We start from the raw sequence: 26,950 nt of genomic DNA, 5'->3' as shown, positions 1-26,950 counted from the left end.
TCAGGAGGATTAAATTGTGGAGAATAATAATGGCTTGGGCTAATAGTCACAGGGAGACAGAATTTAGTCATAAGACAATCATTGAATTTGTAAATTCAAATAGTGGTGATTTAACTTTGCACTTGTTGATGATAGTGAAATCAAGAGAAATTGGCTGAACAATAATGAAAGAGAATAAGGGACAAGTCTCCAATATTTGAGACTTGCAATTCTCAATGATGATTTGTTTTAAGGATGGTTAGTGGAAGGACTTATTTATATACACAGGCACGCACGCACATATGGGTAGCAATACATCGCTTGACCCACCAATCCAACTTGCAAGTGACCCAATATAAACAGGGTTGAGTTTGCTATCAATGTGTTCAGGTTGCAGACAGATCAATTCACATCGGCATGTTAATGAAATGGACCGAGTTTAGGGGTACTCCTAAGTTGTTTAATTTGTTATGGCTTGTTTAATTAATTGATAAGATTATAACTTGACCTATTTAAAATTTATTCAACATGATCGATCTTTTCAAATTATGATTAACATATTTAAGACCCATTTATCTTGTCATCACTGAGTTGATCCAATCCGATTTATCATGGATTATGTAGGTCAAGTCAAATTAATTATTTAATAACTGAACTAGATAGGGTTTGATTTCAGAGACCGAAGCTATTTAACAAATAGGCTGTATTTGAGCTGCCTTTTTTTTTTTTTTCGTAAAAGGCTATTAGGTTTTTTTTAATAAGTGGAACAATTTTGAGATATTTTTCTGGATTCAATTACTGGATGATGCATCACAATGATCTGGACAGTACCTCAATACTTATGGTACAGGTGGGCTTCCCTCTTATTTCATGTCAAAGATAAAAATGCTTAAGTTCCGATAGAGTATTTTGGAAAAGTAAAAAAAAAAAAAAAAAGCAATTAACATGAAATTATTAAAAATTCAGGGGCTGATACGAAAAAATTATTTACTACTTGGACAAGGTCCAATGGACCACCAAATCCCACGGTGCATAACACGTCACATTACCCCTTGTATTTCACCAATTCCCGATTGGCGTTATCCACCGTGCATATGCTCCGAGATTTGGCCTGGTCCACTCGGGCCTGGTTCATCAGAAGAAAAAGACACCAGTAAGCTGCTAAATATCTCCTTGCCATATCCCAGCTCAAGACTCAAGAATCCCTCTCCCTTCCGGTTCCCTCCGCCGGCCTCTCTTTCTCCCGGCTCCGCCGCCAAATCCCCGGTACCCCGCTCCGCCACCCCACATCTCTTCTGTCCTCTTCGCCAGACCGGACGGCACGCCGCCTCGCACCACGCGCGTCAGGTTCGCCCCTTTCTCCTCCTCCTTCCCTCCCTCGCCACCGCCCTTCTGCGCCCCACCCCAAGCCGCCGCATTGCCATCGCTCACCACCCTACTCTTCTTCCTCCTCCTCCTCCTTTTCTCCCCTCCCCTCCCCTCTTCCCCACCGTCTATCTCTAACCATTCTTTCTTCTCTCACCTGCCTTGATCTCGTTGGAAGGCCAAGAACAAGAATGCTTGCCTTGAGGGTATGGAAGTCTTCGTCGCACCTCATCACTCTCGTCTCCAGGGCCGTTCCCGTCAACATCAGGACAAAAACTAGGGCCAGAGTCAGGTGCTGCTCTTCGCCCTCATCCACCGCCGCTGCCACGTCCTCCCCCATCGTCACTCCCGGGACCTCCGACCGCCGCCGCAGAAGTTCCTCTTCCACCTCCGACAGAGACTCCATTCGCGCCATCCGTCTTAAAAAGGCAACTTTCCTCCTTTCGAACTCACCTTATTCTTTAGTCTCCAAAACATCAAGAAAAGATGTACTTCTTTTGGTATTCCTTCAAGAAAATGAACTCAAGTTGAAAACCATAGATTCAAGGTTTTCTTACCTGTATGTATCGTTGCTAGCATCGGCTGATTAATTGATTCGTTTCTATCAGTATATTAGTTTAGAAAGTTATTCTCCGTGGCATTCAGAAATTCACAAGTTCGAATTTATTGCTTATTATTTATCCTCGTCAAAATGGGAGGGGAGCATGAGATAGTGGAGACGGCATAGCGAGGGATGATTGATAGGGTGGAAACAGTTATTAGACTAATAGGACTGAATTGTTCATGGGTCAAGTTCTGAATATTGCATAAGGTTCACATTCAAATTCCAATCGATGGGATCAGTTTGGATCTCTCAATCGACTTACCTCAACAACTAGTCCGTTTTTATAAGGTCAGTTCCTACATGTTTAAGGGAAATTAATTCGATGCAAGTATTCAGGATTCATCAAGCAGTCATGCCAGGCTTTAATGTTATACATGATAGTAAGATATATCGTAGTATTCTTAAGTTTTATGGCTGCTAAATTTCGATCTTTTCTTAATTCTAGCTTCTGAGAGGTTAAATATCTTTAAACATGTAGCTATTTGTATATTTTCTTGGTCCAGTACTTTGTGATTGGTGAAAGGACTACATGGTGGACCTTGCATCTTATTTTAATAATCTGTTTTATTGCAACCTTGAGGACTTTCTTCAACTTTCTTTATGTCCTTAGTTCTAGGAAGCTGAAACTCCTTAATATCGTGTCCAGTTTTCTTTTCTTTCTGTGTTGTATTATAGTTGAGAAAATGGTTAGCTCTATTAGTATACATCTTATTTCATGGCAATTTCATTGACTCAATCGACCTTTCAGAAATATAACTGAATATACAAAACATATGTCTGTTATTATATTGTAGCTGATTTTTTTTTTCTCCTTTTCTGTGCTTAACCCTAAATATTGCTTCGTGGTTAGGTGGAAGAGTTGAGGAGCAGGGGTTATGAACCTTATGCATATATGTGGAACAGAAGTCACACTGCTAGCCAGCTTCAGGAAATTTATAGCAATTTGGCAAATGGTGAAGAATGTAAGGAAGTCTCTGTATCTATTGGAGGAAGAATTGTTGCTCGCAGAGCATTTGGTAAACTTGCCTTCTTGACTATAAGAGATGATTCAGGGATGATCCAGGTTTGCCTACTTCTACTATACCTATCTTCTTTCTGAAGCTATAAAATAACACTTTCAAACTCCTATCTTCTTTTATAGTTGCACCATATAGCCAACCGAGTAATTTAGATGCCAACTTTTATTAAATCATGATTCAGGAAAGGGGCAGAAAAGGATTAGCTCCATTATGCCCTAGGCATTAAAGCAATAAATAGAATACTTGAATTTTATATTTTCCTAAACATTTATATAGTTGGTGCTGAATAAATTTATTTACTATTTGACTTGCTATAAATTGAGAATAAAGTGCCAGCATGGATGATACCACATTCTATGATACATACCCTGTTGGCAGGTTATAGGCTCTATTTAGAGTTTTGTAGGTACTGCTGTATCATACATGGTAGCCATATTGATGCAGTTGCTTGGAACATGGTTACATGCCATCATGTTATGATATGAATTATTATGGCCTGTACAATGGCACATACCTTTGCATTTAGCCAATAACCCATTACTGTTTGATATTTTCCAGTCCATACTTGCACTTAGTGCTGGATAAATGGGATGCCTTGGTAAAGTATGTATTTATGTTAATATTATATATTAATCATATTCCACATCTGCTAGTTAATTACTTAAAAAATGCCAAATATTCTTCCTGCAGCAATGTCGAACTTCTATAATTTTGAATACTTCATATGTACTTCTTTGACAATTTGTATTCTCTGCCTCACCTTGAACCCATTAAGTTAGGTCCATGTAGCATCTTAAATTTAGGGCTGCAAGGAGAATAAATATGCGCTGAAATAAATTTCAGATATAGATTGATCTGAATATATATCTTTCTCACATCTACAGCAAAGAAGAGGAGGCAAGGTCTCCAAAATGGAGAAGTACTTCATTTAATGAGTAGGAATTAAAGAGTAGAGGTAGAGAGGAAAGAAAGAAATCACAGAACATGGAATGCTTTACCGGGTTGAACCGTCCGATACATCTTGTACCATACGGGACCAGTTCAGTGTGTCGTACTGTACCGACATTCGATATGCCATCTCGCACTGTATCAAACTATGTACTGACACTGTAATAGGATGCTACAGGTATGGGTCCGGTACTAAGACGGCGAATCTTGTGACAAAAGGTAAGATCGCCAAAAAAGGACTACTACATTCAAAATAATCTATATATATAATTCATGAGTTCTCATGATGCATATTTATAGACTCAAACAACCATAAAACAATATGTCCTATGAAAGGACCTAACTCACCTATATTGAACCTAAGTCCATGACTAAAACAATTTGACTCAAAAAGGACTCCTTATCTAAATTAATAATATAAAAGCTATTCATTTTCTTAACAAAAGATGACTAAAGTTTTTCCATCTATAGTACATTCAGAATTCCCTAGGATCCCATATGAAAGGCCATAAAAATTTTTCCATTGACAATCTCAATGAAGTTAAATCTTTTCTAACCCATCCTAAACCCAAAGTAGGACCTTTAGATGATAATCCTGCTCATATCAGGACCCAAAAGCCTCTAGGAAAATGACCCTAAAGTTTTTCTTCAATAAAAGACATCTAAGACAATAAAACTAGCAATTTAACTGAAAATAATATTCAAAATCAAAATAACCAAAATTTGACCAAATATGGACCTAAGCTACATTATATGTGCATCTTTCTTGTTGACTAGCTCTCAAGCTGCTATTGACTATCCACCATCTAAATTCAGGTCTGGGTGGTGTATCTAGCTTGAAAATGGAAATGGTCCTTTCTAAATCATTCAAAAATAATCATAACTCCTCTTAAATCATAGTCATTATAGTTTTATCTTGCAATAACTATTGGTGAAATCTAACTGGCGAGTGAAACTAATATTGCAGTTCATTTTTATTTCCTTCATTTGAGAGAATTAAAAGCTAGCATGGGTTTCAGTGGGAAGATGGAGTGAAATTAATGTATATTCCCCTTCGCCCTCTTCAAAATCAGGTGGTTCTTCTGTAGCAAAGGCAGACATAAGGATTGTGAAGATTCCATCATGTGCATCTCTTGCATTGATTTGGTCATATTTTGAAATTCTACATTGTCCTATGATGGGTTTTTGAAGGGAACTTGTTACTGTGCTAGTATACCTCATCATACACTCCCAAGGATGTGAGGTTGTTAAAGCACAAGAAAAGAAAGGTGAGAAAGGAAAAAGAATAAGAAAATATATCGTTTTATCAGCTCCTTTTACACTCCATCATTATAATACCAAGGTTTTAAGTACTGTCCAATGTTGATTGGAATGACAACTGTTCGTACTGGATACGATAAAGTATGCATAGGATCATGGTATGCCTCTATATAGATAAATGGTATGGGTGCTGTGCCGACTCGTACATTGTGGTGGTTTAGGGAGTGCCATGTTGATATTGGTAGGGGGTATGGTATCGAGACTTAAAACTAATATTTACTACTTGAAAATAGGATAATATGTTTGATTTTTTTTCTTCACTTTGTGGCTTTTGTGTCTAGTTACATTTGATTTGTAAATTTGTACTCCTAATCTTATGCCATTGTTTTGATTTACTTGCATGATTTCTTCCTTCCACTTTAAACTTGCTTCGCCTTTGATTTCTCCTATCCAGAGCTTTCCCAAAAGCATTTAGCACTCGCAGAAGCTTCAGTGCTATCCATATTTCCTAGATCTCATTTTATTAAGCAATTGTATATGCATGTGTGTCGGTTTCTCTAATGTTTTCACTTCATTTGCAGCTTTACTGCGAGAAAGAAAGCCTGACAGAGGATCAATTCGAGCAGTTGAAGACATTCGTTGACATTGGCGATATTTTGGGTGCAAGTGGTTCCATAAAGAGGACAGAGAAAGGTCGGCAGTGGAGCAAATCCCTTTGTATCTTATCAATTGCTTTGTTTGCTTTTGGCATTCAAAATTTTCTCTGGATCTTTTGCTTCATGTTTACACTGATACAATCTTGTGCTTCTCATCATAAAAAATCTAGTCTTATGTTTTCAAATTGGCGTGTTGCCAAGGCATGGAAATTTGCTGGCTAAATTTTGAAGTATAAGTTTGGGTCTGTTGGCCAATTTTTGGAGTTGTAGCTAATACAGTACATATGTTATCTAGGACCATAAACATATCTGCTTTTCCAAAGAATTATTGCTGGTTGAGATTACCATATAGGTATTTTTGCTGCTTGAACATTCATATTAGTTAATCACCTTATTTTTTTCCAGGGGAGCTGTCTGTTTACGTGAAGTATTTTGAAATCCTTACAAAATCTTTGCTCCCACTACCAGATAAATATCATGGCTTAACTGATATCGATAAGCGGTATCGTCAGAGGTTAGTTTCTCTTCACTGGCTCATACATCTTTTCCTTGGATTTAATTTTTAATAGAACAATGATTAAATGTTTAATATTATTATAATAAGTAATCAATATTTTTGCCTTAAATTTTAAATAATCTTCATATATCTATATAGGATTTCAATTCCATTACTTTTTATGGAGTTTCATTATATCTTTGCTGGTTTTATTCAACAAGTTGATATATTCATATGTAGTTTGACACCAATATACTCTTTTTATATACTATGCTTTGAGTCTTTTAGTTTTAAATTTAGAATCTTTGCACATGATTTTTATATGATATGATGTTATCTGGGAGTAGCTTAATTTTGAAACCATCAGCTTTAGGGATGTGTCTATAATGATGCATTGTATGTTTGCCTTTATTAGTTTTTTTGTGTATTTTCTTGTTTAAACATTTGCCATCTTATTTTATTTGTGGGTTGAAAAGCAACCTCGAAGAAGCCTGTTGCAAGTGTGTAAGTTGACAAAAGAAAACCTTTTTTCTGTGATGATCTTTATTTGTGGCCAATAGAGATTTAACTATCTCCACATAGGTACCTCACCAACTAGTGTTATATGCATCAAGATTATTAGACAAGAAATATCTTGAAATAGTTTATGATACATGAGCTGTATTTTTCTCCACTGAAATACCTTCTTTAGTGGGGCTTCAAAATTTCCTCATATTAATCAAGAACATGGCACTATTGCTTGCAACGTTAGTTGTCATGTCCAAATATTCCGTTCCTCCTTTCTACTTTGACTTGGTTGGGGTAAAGATTCAAAATGGACCAACTACCTCTAGTTCAATGAGAGTATTAACATTGGAAATAGAGGAAGAAAGGGTAGGGCTTTTAGGTCATAGGCAATATAAGATACCAAAATGGTGTGGGTACTGGTACCAGAACCATAAACGTAAATTATGACAAACAAAGTTAAAAGGCCCTGTAAACAATCATAAAAGCAACAAACAACAATTAAAAACAAAAAGAATGGCATCCAATGAGTCACTGAGACTCCTATATATCCCAGGTGCTGGGATGGCACCTTCCTTAATCTCAGTAGCATCTCTACTGGGCCTCGGGCTGATACATGGCTTGGGTTCGGGATTTAAAACCTTAAAGATAATAAAGAGTTGTTCCAAGACATATCCTTCACCACTCTATATACATACATGCGTACAACATGCATACATACATATACATGCATACTTATATGCATAAATGTATGGGTACATGTATATATACGTAGACACACAAACAAAGACATATATACACACTCACATGAGATGTATCTACTCTAGATTAACACAGTTCCTGGTTTACCAAAAAGGAAACACTTCTGTTGTGTGGCATATTTACATATAATCTAAGTGTTTTAGAAGGCCACCTAACCATACTGTAGATATTGAGGATGAAAAGGGAGACACTTGAGTGCATAAGTTGTTTTGGTTCCATGTAATTTGACCAGGCATGGTCTAACATGCTGTTATGAGGCAAAAGCATTTTCAAGATTAAGCTGCATGCAGGAAAACATTGTAACCTTATGATACCTTGGAACTGGTCTCCAGAGATCTGGTGGAGAAGCTGATTGCCGAGCCTTAAATAAGGTGCAGAATTAATGCAGCTTAATTGCTGAGATGGGAAGCTCATTGCTAAGCAATGGTTGCTTTATTTCTTTCTCTCTTTTGTTCAGTTATGAGAAAGATCTACATGATGTTTTTCCTATCACTTCTCACATTCTTTTGGTTTTGCTGTGATTTTTCGATCGAAGCATGAAAGAATGTGAGGCTATGTGAATTTGAAAATGACGTGCAGGAGATGAACTTGTTGCTCTGTCTAAGAAAAAACAGTTACTTAATTGGCAGTTATTTCTTGCACGTATAAGAAAAGCAGGTTCATAAACATCCCCAAGCCACTGCATAGGACAAGAAGAGGGCTTGGAGCTAGCTGCCTATGAGACAGAGACATCAAGATGGTTAAGAAACTAGTTGTTGCTTTATGAGATGAATTAAACATTTTGAGGCCTTGATGCATGAATGCTTGCATGGAAACTAGCTTATAGAGTTTTATGATTCCTTCCTTTCTTCATCATCTAGTAGCATATTGGATCTAAGGTCCCATTTCTCCTTCTCCTCCTTTTGTTTTTAAAGGTTTTGGCAGTAGTGTCTGTTTGGGTCTGTATTTAGTTGGATTATGATTTATTCCAGTTCACTTAAAGTAGAATATTTTTCACTCAGATTTGGGGGTACAAACTCTATATAAGGTTCTGAGCAGAGCTTGGGCTGATAACAGGAGATAATTGGTTAAAACATTAGATATAGGTATTATTTTCCAGTTGAATTGGATTCATTTGTTATCAAGAGGAAGCTGTTGGATCCATCTTAGCCTTTCATAGGCATGATCTCAGGTGTATATAAGACGATATGGGTGAACTGCTTGACTAACTCTCTACTGCACTTGACTTTCATGCCATACAAACAGTTATGGTTTGAATAGCTTCTTTCTGTGAGGAATAGAGCAGCAAATCTGTGCCTCTTTCCCATCTTCCTCCTATGTTAACACCAAATCTGAAGTTTTCTATTTTCCCCTTCTTTTTCATCTTTATATAATTATTTTATCAATTATTTTGACTCATTACTCAAATACACATTTTGTTTTCCATATTGAAATACCGAGCACTACAGTTGCTATTTTAATGTTCCTTCAAGATTTGAGAGATGGAAACATTACATTGTGTTGGATCTACAAAGAAAGGTTATACTGTATTCTTAAGTGGAAAAATTGTCAAGGAGAATTGAATCAGGGGTTAAATAAAGCCTAAATTTGAAAATATCGGCTTATTGTAAAATGTGCATAATATGCTATGTGTTTGACACTTCAGTCAATGTAAGATCTTTAGTAGCAGGGAGGCTATACTTGGATGCTCATGCATGATTGCCTGCTATTAAAATGCAAGGCCTATTGATACATTTGCAATATTTTTGGTCTCCCCCCTTTTTATTTTTGATTGGGCACCAGTTAGAGAAGATGATTGCTGAACCAGAAGTCATGTCTATGATAAATTTAAAACATGTCTTAGCTAACTGTACTTGGTTTTGCAGTTGGTTTCCTATAAAATGCTCTCTAATCTTAGTTTTATCTTTATGCTCAGGTATGTTGACATGATTGCAAATCCTGAGGTTGCTGATGTATTTCGAATAAGAGCAAAGGTGGTAAATCATATATTATTTTGTTTTCTAAGACACTTTGATATTTTTAATTTTGTGTGGTAAACATAATTGAACAATTGAACTCTAATATTGCTTTATGCTTTTGAAGTTGCTATTCATTTCCTTGTTATTGTCCTTACAAGATATCAATATATGGCACATAAAATATTATCCTTCAGTACTAGCATATTATGGGGCATACTACATTATCCTTCTATCTTCTTGTACCACAAAGGATTTGGTTAATACAAGTGATGACTAAGAGAGGGAAAAAATGGTGCAGACTCATGTCGCATCAGACTGCAGAAATAAATGGCTAAAATAACTTTCATTTAATTTTTTTTTTACATTTCAAAATGGGAAAAAAAAAGAATAATTAGATGTGAAAAATGGAGAAAATAGAGAATGAGAGAGAAGAACAGAGGCTGGAGAGAACTACAGATAGAGAAGATAGAAGAGCCACAACGCTCAATAGAGAGGGCAAGAACTTAAATTAGCCATCCAAAAAACTAATTTCCCCATCTTCTCTCCATCTTTGTAATTCTTTGTTGTTTGCATGCTGTATCATGATTCAAGTTATGCTAATTATTTATGTTAATATTTAGTTACTTTGTTCTTTGAACTGGTCAACATTGAAGTTCCCCTTTACTGCCTCAAATATGGTCGGTCCTGCTAGTCTTTGATATTTGCTATTGTAATTTCATTTCTCTGGATATTGTAGTGGACCCCATCATGCTTTTATGGCTTTTCCATCTGTGTTTTGACTTATTGTTGCTTCTGGGTGATTTCTAATCAGCTTTTTTTTTGGAGCAACAGTTATGTTTTTTGCACCACTTGATATGCTCCAAACTCCTTTAAGATCCTATACTCCTCTGCAGTCTGCTTTCTGATCCTTTATTATCTTATCCAGTTACCGTTACTTGGAACTGCTTAATTTTTCATATATATTTCTGCAGGAAAGATCACAACTTCTCAAACTCTTGTTCTTATATATTTATGCCACATTAATGCCAAACAGTTTCCCTTCTTTATGTTGTTTAGTCTATTTCTTTTATTGCATATTGGTGTTTATACATTTCTTAAGTTAATGTAGATTGTCTCTGAGATCCGCAAGACAATGGAATCTTTGGGCTTTATTGAAGTTGAGACTCCGGTTTTACAGGTTTGCCTATTGCGGTTTTATTGCTTGGTTCAGTATGCTTAGTGTTTCTTGGACACATGTAGCATCTCTTATTCCGGGTACATGCATGATCAGTCTTTTCACCAATTCTTCCAACTGTAAGCAGAGATAAAGCGTGTTTAACTGTTATTTTGATTTGATCTGCTGATGGGACCAATATTTTTAAATGAGACCGCATTAGCTCTTATCAAGTCTGATATAATTTACAAGGAACACTCAGTGAATGCAAAAAAAAAAAAGCACGCCAGAAGAAGAAACAAAAAAAAGGAGGAATATAATTAGCAAAATAGAAGAGAAAGATTAATAGAGGTTCTTGGCATAATTCTTCTTCTTCTCGTCCTCTTTTTTTTTTTTTGTGGCTGACCCACATAAACATCCCTCTTTTTGGCTAGCCCACAAAGTCATCCCAATGAAGCAATCAAGGTGCAAAGTATGTTCTTAATTCTCTTTTAAAAAATTGGACAGAGAAACCCCTCTCCTCTTCTTTTCCTTTCCTTTTTGTTCGTCACCAACCCAACAAAAACATTCTGGTAATCAAGGTGCAGAGTGTGTTCCCTTTAAAGAAATGGATAGAGAAAAAGAAGAAGACTGCATCCCAAGGTTCGCAGAATAGGTACTAGAACTTGTGCTAGTTGGCGACCAGCACGGTACGCTATGGATCTGTACCTTACGGTGCCAGGGGCATTTCAGCCTCTTTATTTTTTTTTTAAAATTTTCAGATTTTAAACAGAAGTTGGCAAAGGATGTGTTGATTTTAATTCAACATTCAAAATTAATAAAAAAAATTGTTCGAAACCACTCTCCCTGTTCCGAAATGAAGAGTGGCAGAGAGGGGGAGAGGGGGAAGGAGAGAAAGGAAGAGACGATAGGAAGGAAGGGAGAGAGAGGGAGGGGGGAGGGGAGAGAGAGGAAAAGGAGAAAGAGAGGGCTGGAAGGTCCTCATCGTCGGGGTGGGGGTGTTGAAACTCTAACCCTAACCCTAACCCTAACCCTAACCCCATGTGAGAGAGAGGGAGAAGGGGGGAGGAGGATGTGTACCTTTGATGCCTCTTGCCATCAAGGTTTGAGCACGGGGAGGCAAAGGTCTCAAGCACGACCATAGTTGGAAAAGATTTTTTTTTTCTTTTTTTTAATTTGGATTGGTGATGTTATATTGAACCAAATGTATGGTTCAGAGTTCAAACTTTGCTGGTAGCCAATTGGTCCAGTTCGGCACACACCAGATTGGCCGGTTCGGTGTGATTCAGCCTTCCTAGCTGCATCTTTTTTGAAAAATTAAAGAAAAAGTAGAGGAATGAAGAAAATATTTGCATAATTGAAAGGCAAGGGCAGACAAGGAGGAAATATGTAGTTTGTTTTCCCTTCCTATATAATTCAAGTCTAAAAGGAAAGAAAAAGGAAATTGCTTGGGAGAGGTATTTGAAGAGTACTTAACTGTGGATAATGCCTTGGCTAGTTTCTTATTGTTGATGATTCTGTCCTGCATGTTTCTACCTGTTCTTTTCCTACATACTTTTTACTGATGATTGAAAGAAGTGAAAAAAAACAAACAAGAATATGCACTTCGTAGGATGTTATTGATGTAAGATATGAGAAATTAATATGACTGAACCAATGTGCAACTTGGTTAACATAATCAAATTTTGATGGTTAAATTTTAAAATTCATAATAGTACGCACTTGCCATAAGATTGGAAACATCATCACATAGATTTATCTTATTGGGCATTTGTATAGATTCGGTGTTAAGGGCTTGCAAACTGATCTTGAGTGCCGGCCTTGATTTTTATTGGTTAGGTGGCTCAAATGTGTCTAGAATGGGGACCTGATCTAGGCAAATAGACATATCGCATGTATGCAGCGAGCTTCTCGGATCATCGCAACATTATACTCCTGGCTGTAATCTTTCTAGCTGTCAAGACCTTGATGAGTATTAACAACCCAGAGAGACAAAAAAAATAAATAATTACAATCCTATGATGTAGTTTTCTGAGACAAAATTATTGCATCCATGCAAGGACGATCACATAAATTTCCCAAAATTGTTATTGGGAATTACATTGGCGTGGAAATACATTTTCCATCTCTGATGTTAGACCTTCATATTTGCTTATAGTCCTATATATATGTTTATGTGCTTTTCATAGACTGCCTGAAGTAACTATGAGCCTTTTTTTGTTTTAATATTCACATCTATCCTTATTGATTTCACATGCTAATTTTATATATTGGTGATCGGTTCTTGATTTATGACTTAGTTATGCTAGTCCGACACGCTAACAGAAAAAGTCGCAGGACATTGGAAAATGGATCCTATCTTATATGATTATAGTCACTTCCTTTATTTGCTTTTATCAAGCTGTTCTATATGTAATGCTGTTAGTGTTCTTTAGTTCTTTTTTGTCTTAAATTCTACTTGTGCTTGATTGCCTTGTTCTAATATTGAATTGCAAAAATTAGGGAACTGCAGTCAAGCTTGCTCTCCAGTTATTACTTTTAGTAGTTTGATGCCCTTCAGCATCATGTGTACAGTGAAAACTTTTTATAAATATACTAAGCAATGATAATACAGTGTCCTTCACCATCATCCTTTTGTTATCCTAAATTTCTATTCCATCAACAGCCATATGCATGCAACTGGTGTCCTAGAGTTCTGAGACATCAATCTTACATGGATGTTGCATCTGTTACTTTCTGTTATTGATAGTTGGTGACCATCATGTAAGAGTTTTAATTGGTGAATCAGGGAGCAGCTGGAGGTGCAGATGCTAGGCCATTTGTTACTTACCATAATTCACTTGGAAGAGATCTTTATTTAAGAATTGCAACAGAGCTTCACTTGAAGAGAATGCTGGTGAGGTTGGAGTATCATTTATATTTTAACTATTGCTTTTATAATGTTAAAGCAATGCATCTTTTAACACCTTCTGAATCATCTTTTCTATAATTGCTCGTCAGGATGTGTTTAAATGAGTGATTGTAATCATTATTAGCTTTAGAATAAGATGCCCATTTAAAATGAATTGTCTAACTGACATTTAGCAAAACAGAGATGGCAGCTAAGCTGTGCACTTATCACTTTGGATGGTTCCATGAAATAATGCTTTCCCTTCGTTTCTATCAAGTGATAAATTCACTATCAACAGGAGCTCATCAATTTGTTTCACAGCTCCTTTTTTTCCATGAATGCTTTTCACTTCCAGATGAATAAATTAAAAATGAAGCATTTTCATTTTGTAGGGAGTATTTAGTTTTCTGAATGTCAGGCATAGAATTTATCACACATACTTGTTCAGCTTGCTCTGTACATGTCTTGTGCATTAAGATTTAACAATGGTCCTATACATGAAATGTGCAGCATGGCATCATACTCATTGTATTTGAATGTGTTGTAACCATATATTTTTTTGTTTTAATTTCACAAAATTTGTAAATGAATGGATACTGAATTGGTTGGGGTAACAGTTAGGTGAAAATCTTAAAAATTGATAGAAAGTGAGAAATGACCTCATCATACTTTCAAGATGTACCGGACAACATTGAAAAGCAACATGACTTAATAAGTGATATACGTGCTGATAGTGCTTTAGTTGATATTTTGTATCTTTATTGATTTATTAGTTCAGCAATGAATAGATTTAGCAACGTATAGGTGCAGCATCCAGCAATAATTGGATCAGCCATGAGAATTTTTCAAGTCATTAGTGATGCTGATGTAGATGGTACTCTTGTGTTGAAGAGGTATAATGATTCAGAATGGAAATATTTGTCAATAAATTATCAACAATGTACAGAGCTTTTATATGTTCCTATTATTCATGTAGTCTCATATTGGTGTGAATGTGACACTTGGGAACAGTTTAATTATAGTTGGATTGAAGAAAATAGTTATTGTGCAACAATGGCCATGGCGCGATTGTCAACCAAATAGTCTGTAAGCTCCCTTTGGATAGGTTTCCGCCAGTTTGTCTAGCATATCTCAGCCTTGCATGTTGCAATTCTTAAGATAAGCTTCTTGGAGATTGAACAAACATAATAATGTGTCTCCTTTGAGTTCGAAGAGAGAGTAAGATGGACTATGAATTGTACAAAATTGTCAAAACTCTTGATATGCTGAACAGCTAAAATGAATTCCAAGCTCCAAGTTGAGGGATGACAAATGATTGAGGAGAGTGGTAACTGGATCAGTAGTCATTAAGAGACAACAAAAAGAGCAGATAAATGTGGATGTGGAAAACCCAATACGGAAAGTATGCACAAGAAATTGGGAATCCACATGTATGCTAGTTGTGAAACAAATGGAAAGGGGATTAGACCAATTCAAATCAGACCTAACTAGCTGTGCAAAATTAAGGGATCCCATCATGGTGGATCATAAATCTGAAACACACACACACACACACATAATACCCAAGTCCTTAACATGAGAAATGCTTAGTTGGTTTACAGTGTAACTGGACAATGAGACATACAGTCATTTGAATATGTGTCTCTTTTCACTAGAAAAGAGGGAGGAGCTAGTAATTCAGCTGGAAAACCTCCTTTTTGTAATTTGACAACACACAGTTATGCTTGAATCTTGTCAAAATTTTTATCTAAAATTTAAGTACCAGACCGTACCAGTTCATTGTTGTTGGAGCAAAATGGACCCATATGTGCTTTCTTAGTGGCACAAAAAAAGGTGTAAGCTGCTGTGCTGCCACCAACTACTCTTCCATGTGCCAATATAGTACAATATGTTTGGTACCATACTTGATTTGCCCCACTTATGGATACCTGTATCGGGATTTTGTACCTTGATCATTATAATATTGTTGGGTTATGCAAGTGATGGGGCCCCGAATGACAGGATTTGATGGGCATGTCAAATAGGTATATGAGATGCATAAGATTATATGAGGGTATGGTACCATAGAAAGACACAATATACTTCTTGGTGCTAGCATAGCAAAATATAGATGAAATACCACACATTGACGGGATACTGGTATGATGGGTGTATCGGTACCAGATTACCAGTATCTTACTTGTACCGTGGGTACAGACTGTACACACCGGTAATTAAATTCTTAATTATGTAAACTCCATTAGCAGTTAACTGATGTGCTGTTCGATGCTTGTGACTCAATCTGGGGAGCTTATATGGAAAGTTCAAATAGGCACTTCTATTACTTGGTTAACAGAAATTGCATTCAAATGTGCATGTTGGTCACTATATGCATAACAAAATGGAGGTGTAATCACTGATATGTATTTAAAATATGATATTGTGATGTACAGGCCATATATAAAATCCTATCATTTTCATTCATTTTAGTCTCTGCAAGAGTTCGTCAGATCACCAGTTGTTTTTGTTTGTCTTGACTATATTATTTTTCTGATGTTTTTTGAAATTAATGCTTTGTTTAAAGAATTTCCTCTTTTGCTCTAAATGGCAGGTTGGTGGCCTTGAGAAGGTATTTGAGATAGGGAGAATATTCCGAAATGAGGGCATTTCGACTCGTCATAATCCTGAATTTACGACAATTGAGGTCACATTTAATTTCATTCTAATTCCTTCGTTGTGATTGCCCCAGATGTTTAGTGCATGTAAAATTCCATTGCAAATCATAAGCAGCCTTTGATGATCTCTTTCTCAAGCTTGCTATTTCATCACTATATTCTTTTCTAAGAGTTAGTTTTCACAAGGAAACACTGATTCATATTGGTCCTATCTTGGCATTTAGATGTATGAAGCATATTCAGACTATCAGAGCATGATGAACATGGCAGAGGAAATAGTTACTCGATGTGCTCTGGTTGTTCATGGAAAGCTTAACATCGATTATCAGGTATAGTATAATTGTTGTCACCATTCCAGTCATAGTCTACTCACAACAACCTTGTTTTCTTTTAAATCGAAAAATAGGAGCTGGAAATTTATTGCTCTTAGTTCATCATGCTTCGGCATGCACTTGATCTCATGCATTCTGCTTTAACATTGCATCACTTCCATTGCATCATTTTTTGTTAATATCCTATTTAATTACATGAAGACAGCATTACATGATAGCTATCTGAATTTTTTGATGTTATATTAGCTTTGTTGTGGAGAAATCATCTGTGAAGCAAGTCTCTGCTTAGATGAGATCATGAGTTCACCAACCATCAAACATGTGAGAATATAATATCTTGATAAGAATTTTTAATTACAAATATCAGAATATTGATTTTATAATTCTTGAGTACAGGAGATTAAAACCCACTCTCCTGGTATGGAAACAACTCTTGGTAAATGGTTCTCTTAAAAAGCAATTTATTGTAAGGATGTGCTTACATAGCAGCATCAGCCTGCAGAGCAGGTCTGCAGAGGATTTCTGAGGGAAGTTATGGGGCACACCAAGAAGCAAGGTTTAACTATTGATTTTGGCACCCATACCAGCATCGAACTGGTAGAGGCCATATCAACTGTGCCATGATACATCCCTTGGTGCCAACACTCAGTAGGGGGGACATACGAGGTATCAGCTCTCTATTGTTTAGTGCAGTATTGCCTGGTACATATCGATATCGTTTGGTAGTCAAATATTTGCTGAGAAGTTTATTGCCACTAAGGGCTTTTTTGGGGAATCCAGTAGGATTGGGCTGAATTTCTTGCTGGATTTGTGGATTGGGCCATCCATTTGGGGTCTGTGTGGATAATCTTGTACAATCCAACAAGATTCACAAGAACATAGGCCAGGCTAGACCTTATTCACAGGACTCAAAGGAAATTCTCTAGAGTGGACCGGCCCAAATCCTGCTGGTAGAATAAAGACCTTAACAGGTCTTCTTCTTCTTCTTCTTTTCATTCTTTAGGAATGGATTAGGAGAGGTCTTGTTGATGTGGGCAGGGCTGGGCCACATACTCTATAATTACTAGAAATTACGTTTCCAATCCTAAGGATCCAATAGGATTATCCAAACAGGTCCTAAGGATTAAACCAATAGAGTTTCCTCTGACGTAGAGTAACTTGTGTAGAAATTATGGGTCAACTATAAATCTACATGGTACATGTGGGAGTTCATGTTTTTTAAAGTCAACTTCAGGTATATTGCTATGGAAGCATAATATGACTATACCTTATTCTAAGAAATCTCGAAGATTCAATTGTAGGGTTGTGAATTTGATCGCTGGTACCGCTTTGCACCAATTCTTCAATCTTTGTAGGTTGCAACTAATAAGATGATGACTCTAGGATGATGAATGCGTCCATCATGAAATATGAAAATTACCTGTACAGACCTATATTGTCCCGTACCTTACAATATTGGTAAGGTACTGGTATGGCATCAAAGTTTGGTTTGGCATATGAGCCGAACCAGTCAGCGCAGATTAGAACCAAGTGGAGTTGCTCCGTACCATCTAGTTTTGGGTGGTGCCACGGCTGTGAGTGAGAAAAGTGTTGGGAGCATGTGTGTGCACAGGGTACATGCCAGTACTGTACTGACTATACCTTGCCATATCAGTACGGTAAGCATAAGTATTTTTGATAACAAGAACTAGTCTGTTGCTATTATATGCAGTTTTTATATCATGTATTTATAATACGTGATTACATGCAATGATTTCTCTTATTAGAACTTTTTTTTCTTTTAAGATATGCTTGTTCCATTTGCTTCTCTGATGCCAAAGATTTGAGAGTAAGAATTGTTTACTAAAATTCCGAGGGTATATGTAGGAGAGTCTGTTTCACATCTAGATGAGCAATGTGCTACTCAATATATTATTTTTGTTGTCTTTTAGTCATATTTCTCATAATAAATGAAACCGTAAAAAAATTTAATTATAAATTTAGATAGTTACATCTTCAGCATTCCAGTTACAGATAATGATCATTTGGTTATCTCTTATTTTTTAATTACCTGGTTATATTAAAAGACCATTACCTGGTTATGGTCCCAGCAACCCAGGGTCCTGGGAGGGGCAAACTGGGACAGATCTAACCTTTGTTTTTGCTTTTGTTTTTTGGTTTTTTTTTTTGCACGAAGCCTTTACAATTGCACTAAGCAATGGCCCCTATGTTACATAAGTCTCTGAAACTTTTTGATGTGACCGAGATTAAATCATTCCTAAATTTTTCCGCTGAGGATTATGTTAAGAACAATAAAGATCCTGCGAAAATAATTTGTCTGCATTATGACAAACTTAAAGGGAGGACTTTCTTCATGGTTGATGGTAATATTGTGATTTGGAAAATTTATGGCTGGGGGTAGCAACATAATCAGAAGAGCAACATTTCTCTTTCCTTGCTTCCAGTCTTGGATCTGTAACATATATAACTTGTCTGTTGCATCAGAATATCAGATATTGTGCTAAGAAGAATCTGTGCTGTTATATTTCCAGTTTAAATCATAAATGTGTTAGTGTCATTAATGCTGGTGTAATTGGTTTTGGACTACTTAACCACTTGTACTTTAGTGTTATAAATTTATTCTCTATTTCTGTTTTTTATTTCACATGATATTGAGAAGTACTTTGCATGTAATCCCAGTGATTATGTAATATTCCACAGGGGACTGAAATATCTCTCCAAAGACCATGGAGGAAGGAAACCATGCATAATCTTGTTAAAGAAGCCACTGGTGTTGACTTTAGTGAGTTTGGGAATAATGTTGAAGATGCCAAAGAAGTTGCAAAAGGGATACTGGGTATTGGATCAGAAGACAAAGATAATAATTTAGTTCAGACATGCCCATCTGTGGGACATGTTCTTAATGAGGTAAATCAAATCTTTGTACGTGTTGAAACTTGAAACTGTTTATCCTTAGTTGGTGGTTTTTTTTTTTGTTATTACTATTGATTATAATGTATTATACTATTACAATGTATGCGTGCCTTCTAGGGAATGATTAAGAGCTTTGAAAACATCATATTGGTAATCAACTAAACAATCTATACATTCTCAAGAAGTTCTTAATTTTTCAATGATGCTCCAAACATCTCTCTTACCGAACATGCCATTAATGTAATTGCTTTAACAATCAAAGTCACAAGGTCAGACAGGGGAGTATTTTGCTTACTGAATCGAGTTGTTTAGGAATACATTGGAGTTTGCTTTTCCAATGGAGAGTTTGCAAAAAATTTGGGGATTCATCAATAATTCAGATAAAATTTACGATGCTGGTAGTAGTTTTACTTGACACATACGTGGACATAATTTTTTTTTTAAAAATTTAATTCATTTGTTTTCTATGGGCAGCTAAAAAATTTTGCCATAAGCATGTTGATGTTTTCCCAGGCCTAGTATCTGATTATGTGGATGTTTTGCTGATACCAATTGTGTAATTGTATTTTCACTTTTGCGGGCATTTCATGAATCCTAATCTGATTCGTGCGTCACTTTTATTACATTCTTGACTTATCATGGCTTCATTCAACTTACTACACTTCCACTTCCAGCAGAATGATTGCTCTGGGCTCATGATCCATTAATAGTTTTAAGTCATCCATTACTACTTAGGTCCTCACATGGATTTTGGTAAAACTATGTTCAAGTAGCCTAGCGTTAGCCAAGGACAAGTAATGATTATGATCAGCTGCTTGGTTTCTTGCCACAGTTTTGATACAGCAACAGTTGTATCAAGACCACAAAAAAATGACTATGACCAGTTTTCCTCCAGGTCCAACTCTCTGATGGAAGAAGTCTCCCAGCAAACCATGGGCGGAGTCAAGAAAGTTATCATAATCTGTACTATTTTTTTACATAAAGAAGAAGAGGGGAATATGTTATCCCTCCTAAGAATCTCCAAAGGCAAAATGGTGTTCTCATTTTGAATAGCAATTTACCTGATAACTTCCTAATGATAATTCTGAATGCAGTCTTCTTCTTCTTTTTGAAACCATCTGAAATACCTATAGTTTATATTTTGCAAAGAAGCTGATATGTAGAGGCTCTTGGGGATTGGTCAGTTGTGTATGACATATATTTGAGGTCATCATCATGTTATGGTGAATTCTTCTGCATTGTTGTAGTCTAAATGTTAATATTTCAAATACACAACTCTAATACATAACCTTGATATATCTTCAGAAGACTATGATGCTGATTTTGTCACATGTAACTAAAATAAGGCACGTAATTTCTTTATGCTAACATGTGAAAATTACTTGGAGAGATTTTTAGCAGCTTATTTCTTGATTATTTCTTCAAGCTATGCTAGTTCATTTTGGTATGGAATCTGAACATGGAAAAATATACTATCAATTCAGGTTTTTGAGACCATTGTTGAGCCAACCCTTATACAACCAACATTCGTTCTGGACTATCCAGTTGAGATATCTCCGTTGGCCAAACCACACCGAAGGTAATTGCTCCATAGCAGTTTAGTTATGCTTTATTGCAGTATCATAGATTACCTTTAGTGTTATTGAAAAGGACTCTTTTGGTCCTCATTATTTTATTTAAGAATTAAGTGAACATTCATTTCAGTTATCTAACTTCTTTTTCTTCAGGATATAGCCAGTGCTTTCCTTCATGGCTGGAGTAACAATGTACAATGATTTCTTGAAAATAACAAGATAACACTTATTTCCTATTAATTATCTAGAAGTCTTTTCCATAACTTTGGAGTCAACATTGTGATCCTGTATTGTTACTAATATCTTTTACTAGCCTATATTCATCTTTTTATGAGCACTAGGAAACATGGAAAAAACCATTAATTTTTTTTAAAGAATTTCAGTTATTGTTCAGTTAATCTTCTTTTTGAGAGCCTGATCTAGGGCTATTAACCCACCAAAAGATTAATTTTTACCTATAAAAAAAATAAATCTGGATCCTCTCAAGTTCACTTGTGAACTTGACAGTGAAGCTGGGCGATCATGGCCGTCCATGTTTTGCATGATGGGTATGATGCATCAGGCCCCTTGCTACACATGGGACAGCAGCCCATCTATTATCAACTTGAGAGTCTAGCTGCGCAATCATGGCTGTCCATGTTTTGCATGATGGGTATGATGCATCGGGCCCCTTGCTATACATGGGACAGCAGCCTATGCAATACATGGGCCTTGTTGCATCACAGCTGTTGTGCAAAACACAGACAGGCGTAATTACCCAGCTTCAATTCAAGTTCATGAGTAAACTTGTGAGGATCTGAACTCAGAGAATAGCCAGGTAACTGGCAGTTTTGCCACTCTTTTTAGAAAAATGGTGGTGCTCTGGTCTGAGGCAAAGTGAAGCAGGGCTTCTTTGTATCACTGAAAACTCCACTTTGTTGGGGTTGTTGTTGTTGTTGTTTTGCTATTAGCACGTCTTTATGTTTCATAAAATTCCAGTAATAGTATCAACCTGCTAGTCAATGGTTGGAGAAAAAAAGGTGGAATGTCAATCCCACTATTGTTGCATGGGGCTGTTTGGAGCCCTGTAGTTGAAGCTCCACTTCAACTTTAAGTAATCTTGCAACTTAAATTCTAGTAGTTGACTTACAAGGAAGCTCTCTTCTTGGAGTTATCTTGCAAGCAGATGCCAAGTTGGAGCACTCGACGTACTTGGAGATATTGTGTCATGGGCAAAGAGGTCAGTGCTGAAGCCACTGTTGTAGAGGGACCAAGACCTGGGTGCCCATGTGTAGGGAGTGGGAGATGGTGCAGGCCTTGAGGTGGTGGAGAAGGTGAAGGAGAGGGGAGGGGCAGGATGGGGGTTAGAGGTTGCGCGATGGTGGCACAGAGGTGGAGGGGGCGGGCGGCAATGGAGGAGGAGGCGGTGGAGCAAAGGAGAATGGAATGGAAGCGAGAAAATCCTTCTAAAAAAAAAAAAATTATGATTCCTACATGAATGACCACAACTCATTCTATGGCCATTTTGATTGCGCGTCGATCTATCACGAGATGGTTTTGAGTTGCAGACTCATGAGCAACTCAACTTATTGTGTAACTCGAGTTGCAAGCATCCCAACATGTGGGCTGGCCTGCACATGCAACTTGAGCTACATAAGGCTCCATTTATAGGATCCAAATAGCCCCTATATCTTTCTGCTACTGCATATGAGTTTATATTTTGGGAATTTCTAAGACCATCAAATTTTTGATTCATTTGTCTTGTTTTTGAACGAGAAAACAACTGCAACGTTCATTTCTTTGAAGTGGACAATAGCATTATAATAGGCATCATTAGTTAAACATAGAACCTCTCTGAAATTCCTTTTAGTGATGCTCCATATGTTGCTGGTGTCATCTTCATACTTGATTATTAATCTTATGATTTGCAACTTAATTACTGTGCCTACTTTTATATTTTTTTCTCTTAACACTGCATGCTGGCTTTTGTTGTGCCCTCATTGCAGATATGCAGGTTTGACTGAGAGGTTTGAACTCTTTATTTGTGGCCGTGAGATTGCCAATGCATTCTCTGAACTTACTGATCCAATGGATCAGGTATTCTATATATTATTTATTTATTGCGGTCTGAGATATTTTATATGAATTTCTTTCTAAGTACTGCATGCATGGTGGCAATGTCAGTTTGGTATCTTTTTCATCTGTTATGGTATTTTGGGCCAGATATCAGGAGACCTCATGGTGCTTATGGTTTTATACTTATTTGAATGCCCAGCAGAATCAGTTATTGAGGGTGAGACTGGGCGTGCTGGCAGGGTTGCTCTATTTTAACCCTGTAGGTCACAGGTTCGAAATATGGAAACAGTCTTGCTGCATGCGGGGGTAAAGCTGTGTACATGAACATCTGACTCTCTCCAGACACCGTAATGGCAGGAGTCTTATGCATTGGGCCACCTCTTTTTATCGGAATCAGTTATTGCCTAGCTTCTTGCCTACTCCGTTAATGACCATTGGTACAGCATAACTAAAACTGGTCATGCAAGTTAAACGTCTTGCGTGAGTTCATTGGTCATCAGATCTGGGACTTTGGTCTGATTTCCTTGTTTGCCAATCATATATAGTTTGACATTAAGTGAACAGGTATCGAGTGATTAAGTATTGACAGTGTACTTTTGAAATTAGTTTTTCTGGATGTTTTTCACCTTTGCCAGAAAATGAGATTGATGCTATCCCTTTCCTGGTGCGCTGAAGTTTAGCATGAAGGCCCACTCCTGGTACTTATTTGACATTTGGAATTAGCTGACCAACAGTGTCATATCCATCTGTGTCGAAAAAAATCCAGCCAGTGCAAAAATCAGTTCTGGTACAGCCGTGTTACATGTGCCCAAAGCTTAAACTGAACGTCCTCATAATGGGTTGCTCTGTTATACCTGAATTCTGATTTCTTTTTCCTCAGTAAAAATAAAGATGCCTTCATTTTTTATGATAACCAATGAAATCAAACTATGCTCACCAAAGTTGTATCGGTCAACTTTCTGTTTGCATATCATATTTTTATCTGCATGAAGTAGAGTTCAATGCAATTTAATCTCTGCTGGACATTTTTTGGCTTTTTTGCATGTTTATTAAATGAGAACATTTATAACTAAAATTACCTGCTATCAAAAACTAGCTTGTATGTTTTCATTTGATCATGTCATTTACTTGATATAGGGATTTATCTAATGCCCGCACACCTATGATTGGTTAAGGCATGCTGATTGAGTTGACTGCATTTTTAGAACCAAGAAAAGTTATCAGTACTGTAGAGTTAGAAATTTGATCTGACATTCTTCTTTCAGCATAAGATATCCAATCACAACTGTTTTTCCATAATAGCCAGCTTGCAAATGCCAAAACAGATTTCTTTAAATCTTTATCTAAAACTTCACCTATTCTTTCTCCCCTTAATAGCCTTATTGGAGCGGCCTGTGTCATTTCTTGGATTGCAATTTCAAGATATCTCCCCATTTTGGTTGTTTTGTTGCCAGCCTTAATTGACCCTTTTTTTTTTTTGCTTTTCTGTGACAGAGGAATCGCTTTGAAGAGCAAATTAAACAGCATAATAAAAAGCGAGCAGCACTTGTTACAGGCTCAAAATCTGCTGAAGGGAAAACAGAGGTTGATGATTGCTCCTATGAAGTGTCTTTGGATGAGGACTTCCTGACTTGTCTAGAGTATGGCATGCCCCCTGCTTCAGGAATGGTATGATCATACAACTGATTAATTTTGCATCTGCACCAAGGTCATGTTCTGGATATTTCTTTTCAAAATTAAACATAAACGGAAACATACAAGTGTCTTTTTTATGCATGTGCATTACACAATTGAATTTGCGAATCTCATGTTAACCTATTATTAAGTAATGCTAACCTACTATTAACTAGTTTTAAAAGGACTCATAATATTTGGTGCATACCATTCAGAAAACAGTTTTAAATGTCAAATGCTGTTGAAGTTCCATTCACATGTTTTGCGCCTGACAAGTTGTTTATGACATTATCCTTCTGCATCCAGGATCGATGCTTTTATCTCAAAGGTTGGATTTCACCGAGCATACAAACCGAAACCTAGTAAAGAAATCTGTTTTAGAACTTATTTGAAGAATATTGACATGTGTATAGGTCTCGGTTTGATATGTCATGAGCTGTTAAATTACCAAATCTTGACTACTTCTAAGTGGGTCCTTGTGATGGTATTTCAGTATGCCAAATTTTCTCTTATTGAGCGCATCAATCATCATTAAAATTAATGTGCTCACATTTTATCAGATAATGGTTGAGAATTTCTGCAACGCATTATAGATAATTATTTATCTTGGTATGCCATATATGAGATAGTGATTGATTATTTTCACTGTCACTTGTCAGGGACTTGGAATTGATAGGTTAGTGATGCTTCTGACGAACTCTGCTAGTATACGGGATGTTATCGCATTCCCTATCCTTAAGATTCAACAACAGGTATCATCTTAATATATATATATATATATATATATATATATATATATATAAATATAATACAAGAATTTTTTGGAGATGTAACTTGCGTGTTGATGAGGGCTCTGTTTTCCAAGCCATTAGCTTTGAAGTTCAGCTCGTTGTAAGTTCATTGTCGACCTCATTGTTATATAATTCTTCTTTGTGATTCTTGTTTTATTGGGAAATATTTTTCCATGCGAGTGCAAAACTCCAGGGATGCTTTCCCTATTTTGTAATATCAAGAAACGTTTTAGTCCATATACATAGGGAGCAAAAGAAGCAAATAAAGATGCATAATGTTTCTTAGGAAAAAAATACATGATATATTTTTTGCGGTCAGCATCTTTTTACGTGAGATCAATGGTTTAAAAATCAGACTAGAACTTCTGGTTAAGCTGGTCGAAGCATCAATTATCATCCGGTCAAGCTTCCTGTCCGGATATAACTTTAAATCTGACTTGCCGTAAAAATCGGTCGCTCCTGGCGCCCCGCCCTCTGAACAAAATCATGTAGGATAGGCACCATAGTGGATCATGTGGGATGAGGTTTTTTGTGTTTTTGTTGTTGTTGTTGTTATTGTTAATAATAATGTTAAGTTTGTTTTTTATTCTTTCTTACAAAGGGAATCTGAAAGTCAAATGAAGATAGAATTCTGCTCAAGAAGTTTGTCGACCCTATAAATTTAAAAAATAAAGAAAATTAAGTTAAAAAATAAAAAAAAAAATTCATACATCAAGAAGAAATATTTATGGAGAGAGATCATTTGTATCCTTTCTTTTTTCTCAAATTTTTTTCGTCTTTGAATCTTTTTTTTCCATCATGATTATGAAAATATTATTTTTTCAATAATAAATTGATCGATACATATCTGCGAATTTGGATATATTAAAGTAGCTTATAGTATATATTACTAAGTCATTTATTATGTATTATTTAGTTATGTATTATTATTGATGATTGTCATGTTCTGTATATTATATATTAATTTATCTAGAAGTGTGTATTAGAATGTTGGATAAATTTTTTTTTTAGGTATATATCGACGGGTTATATATTGTATTTTGATGAACATCATATTTGAAAAATAATATATCGATTTATCTGTAGGTATGTATTGGGTTTTTGATGGTCGCATATTAAAAAAAATTATAGTATATATCAGTAAGCTATTAAGTATCTATTACTTGGCTATGTATTATGTATTATTGAGTATCATATTCTAGAAACTGTGTATTGATGTATCTAGAGATGTCTATTGGAATTAAGGCGGTAAATGGATCGGATTGACCTGTTATCCAAATCGATCTGATCTGTTTAGATTCGATTTGATATGTTTTAAAGGACTTGCGGAGTCAGATCGGATTTTAATATTTGATCTGTTTAA

At 36.2% G+C, this 26,950-nt stretch overlaps 1 protein-coding gene across 2 annotated transcripts; it reads left to right on the top strand.

Moving 5' to 3' along the window:
• Window positions 1-1,146: 1,146 nt before the first annotated feature.
• LOC105046011 (lysine--tRNA ligase, chloroplastic/mitochondrial) lies at window positions 1,147-25,743 on the top strand. 2 transcript variants are annotated; one of them, XM_010924489.4, is made up of 15 exons: window positions 1,180-1,326; window positions 1,523-1,772; window positions 2,799-3,011; window positions 5,757-5,868; window positions 6,237-6,345; window positions 9,509-9,566; window positions 10,660-10,728; window positions 13,493-13,600; window positions 16,185-16,277; window positions 16,473-16,577; window positions 19,281-19,487; window positions 20,978-21,072; window positions 23,053-23,143; window positions 24,617-24,790; window positions 25,456-25,743. In XM_010924489.4, the coding sequence occupies exons 2-15, from the start codon at window positions 1,536-1,538 to the stop codon at window positions 25,558-25,560; spliced, it is 1,776 nt and encodes a 591-aa protein (XP_010922791.1). In that variant the 5' UTR covers window positions 1,180-1,326; window positions 1,523-1,535; the 3' UTR covers window positions 25,561-25,743. The 2 variants fall into 2 exon arrangements, with proteins under 2 accessions (XP_073108617.1, XP_010922791.1); XM_073252516.1 differs by having other exon boundaries at window positions 1,147-1,772.
• The last annotated feature ends 1,207 nt before the right edge of the window (window positions 25,744-26,950 follow it).

The sequence above is a fragment of the Elaeis guineensis genome, chromosome 2, assembly GCF_000442705.2.
Source record: "Elaeis guineensis isolate ETL-2024a chromosome 2, EG11, whole genome shotgun sequence".
NCBI lineage: Eukaryota > Viridiplantae > Streptophyta > Magnoliopsida > Arecales > Arecaceae > Elaeis > Elaeis guineensis.
Note: the sequence above shows the minus strand (reverse complement) of the source record. Positions and strands in the feature narration are given on the sequence as shown.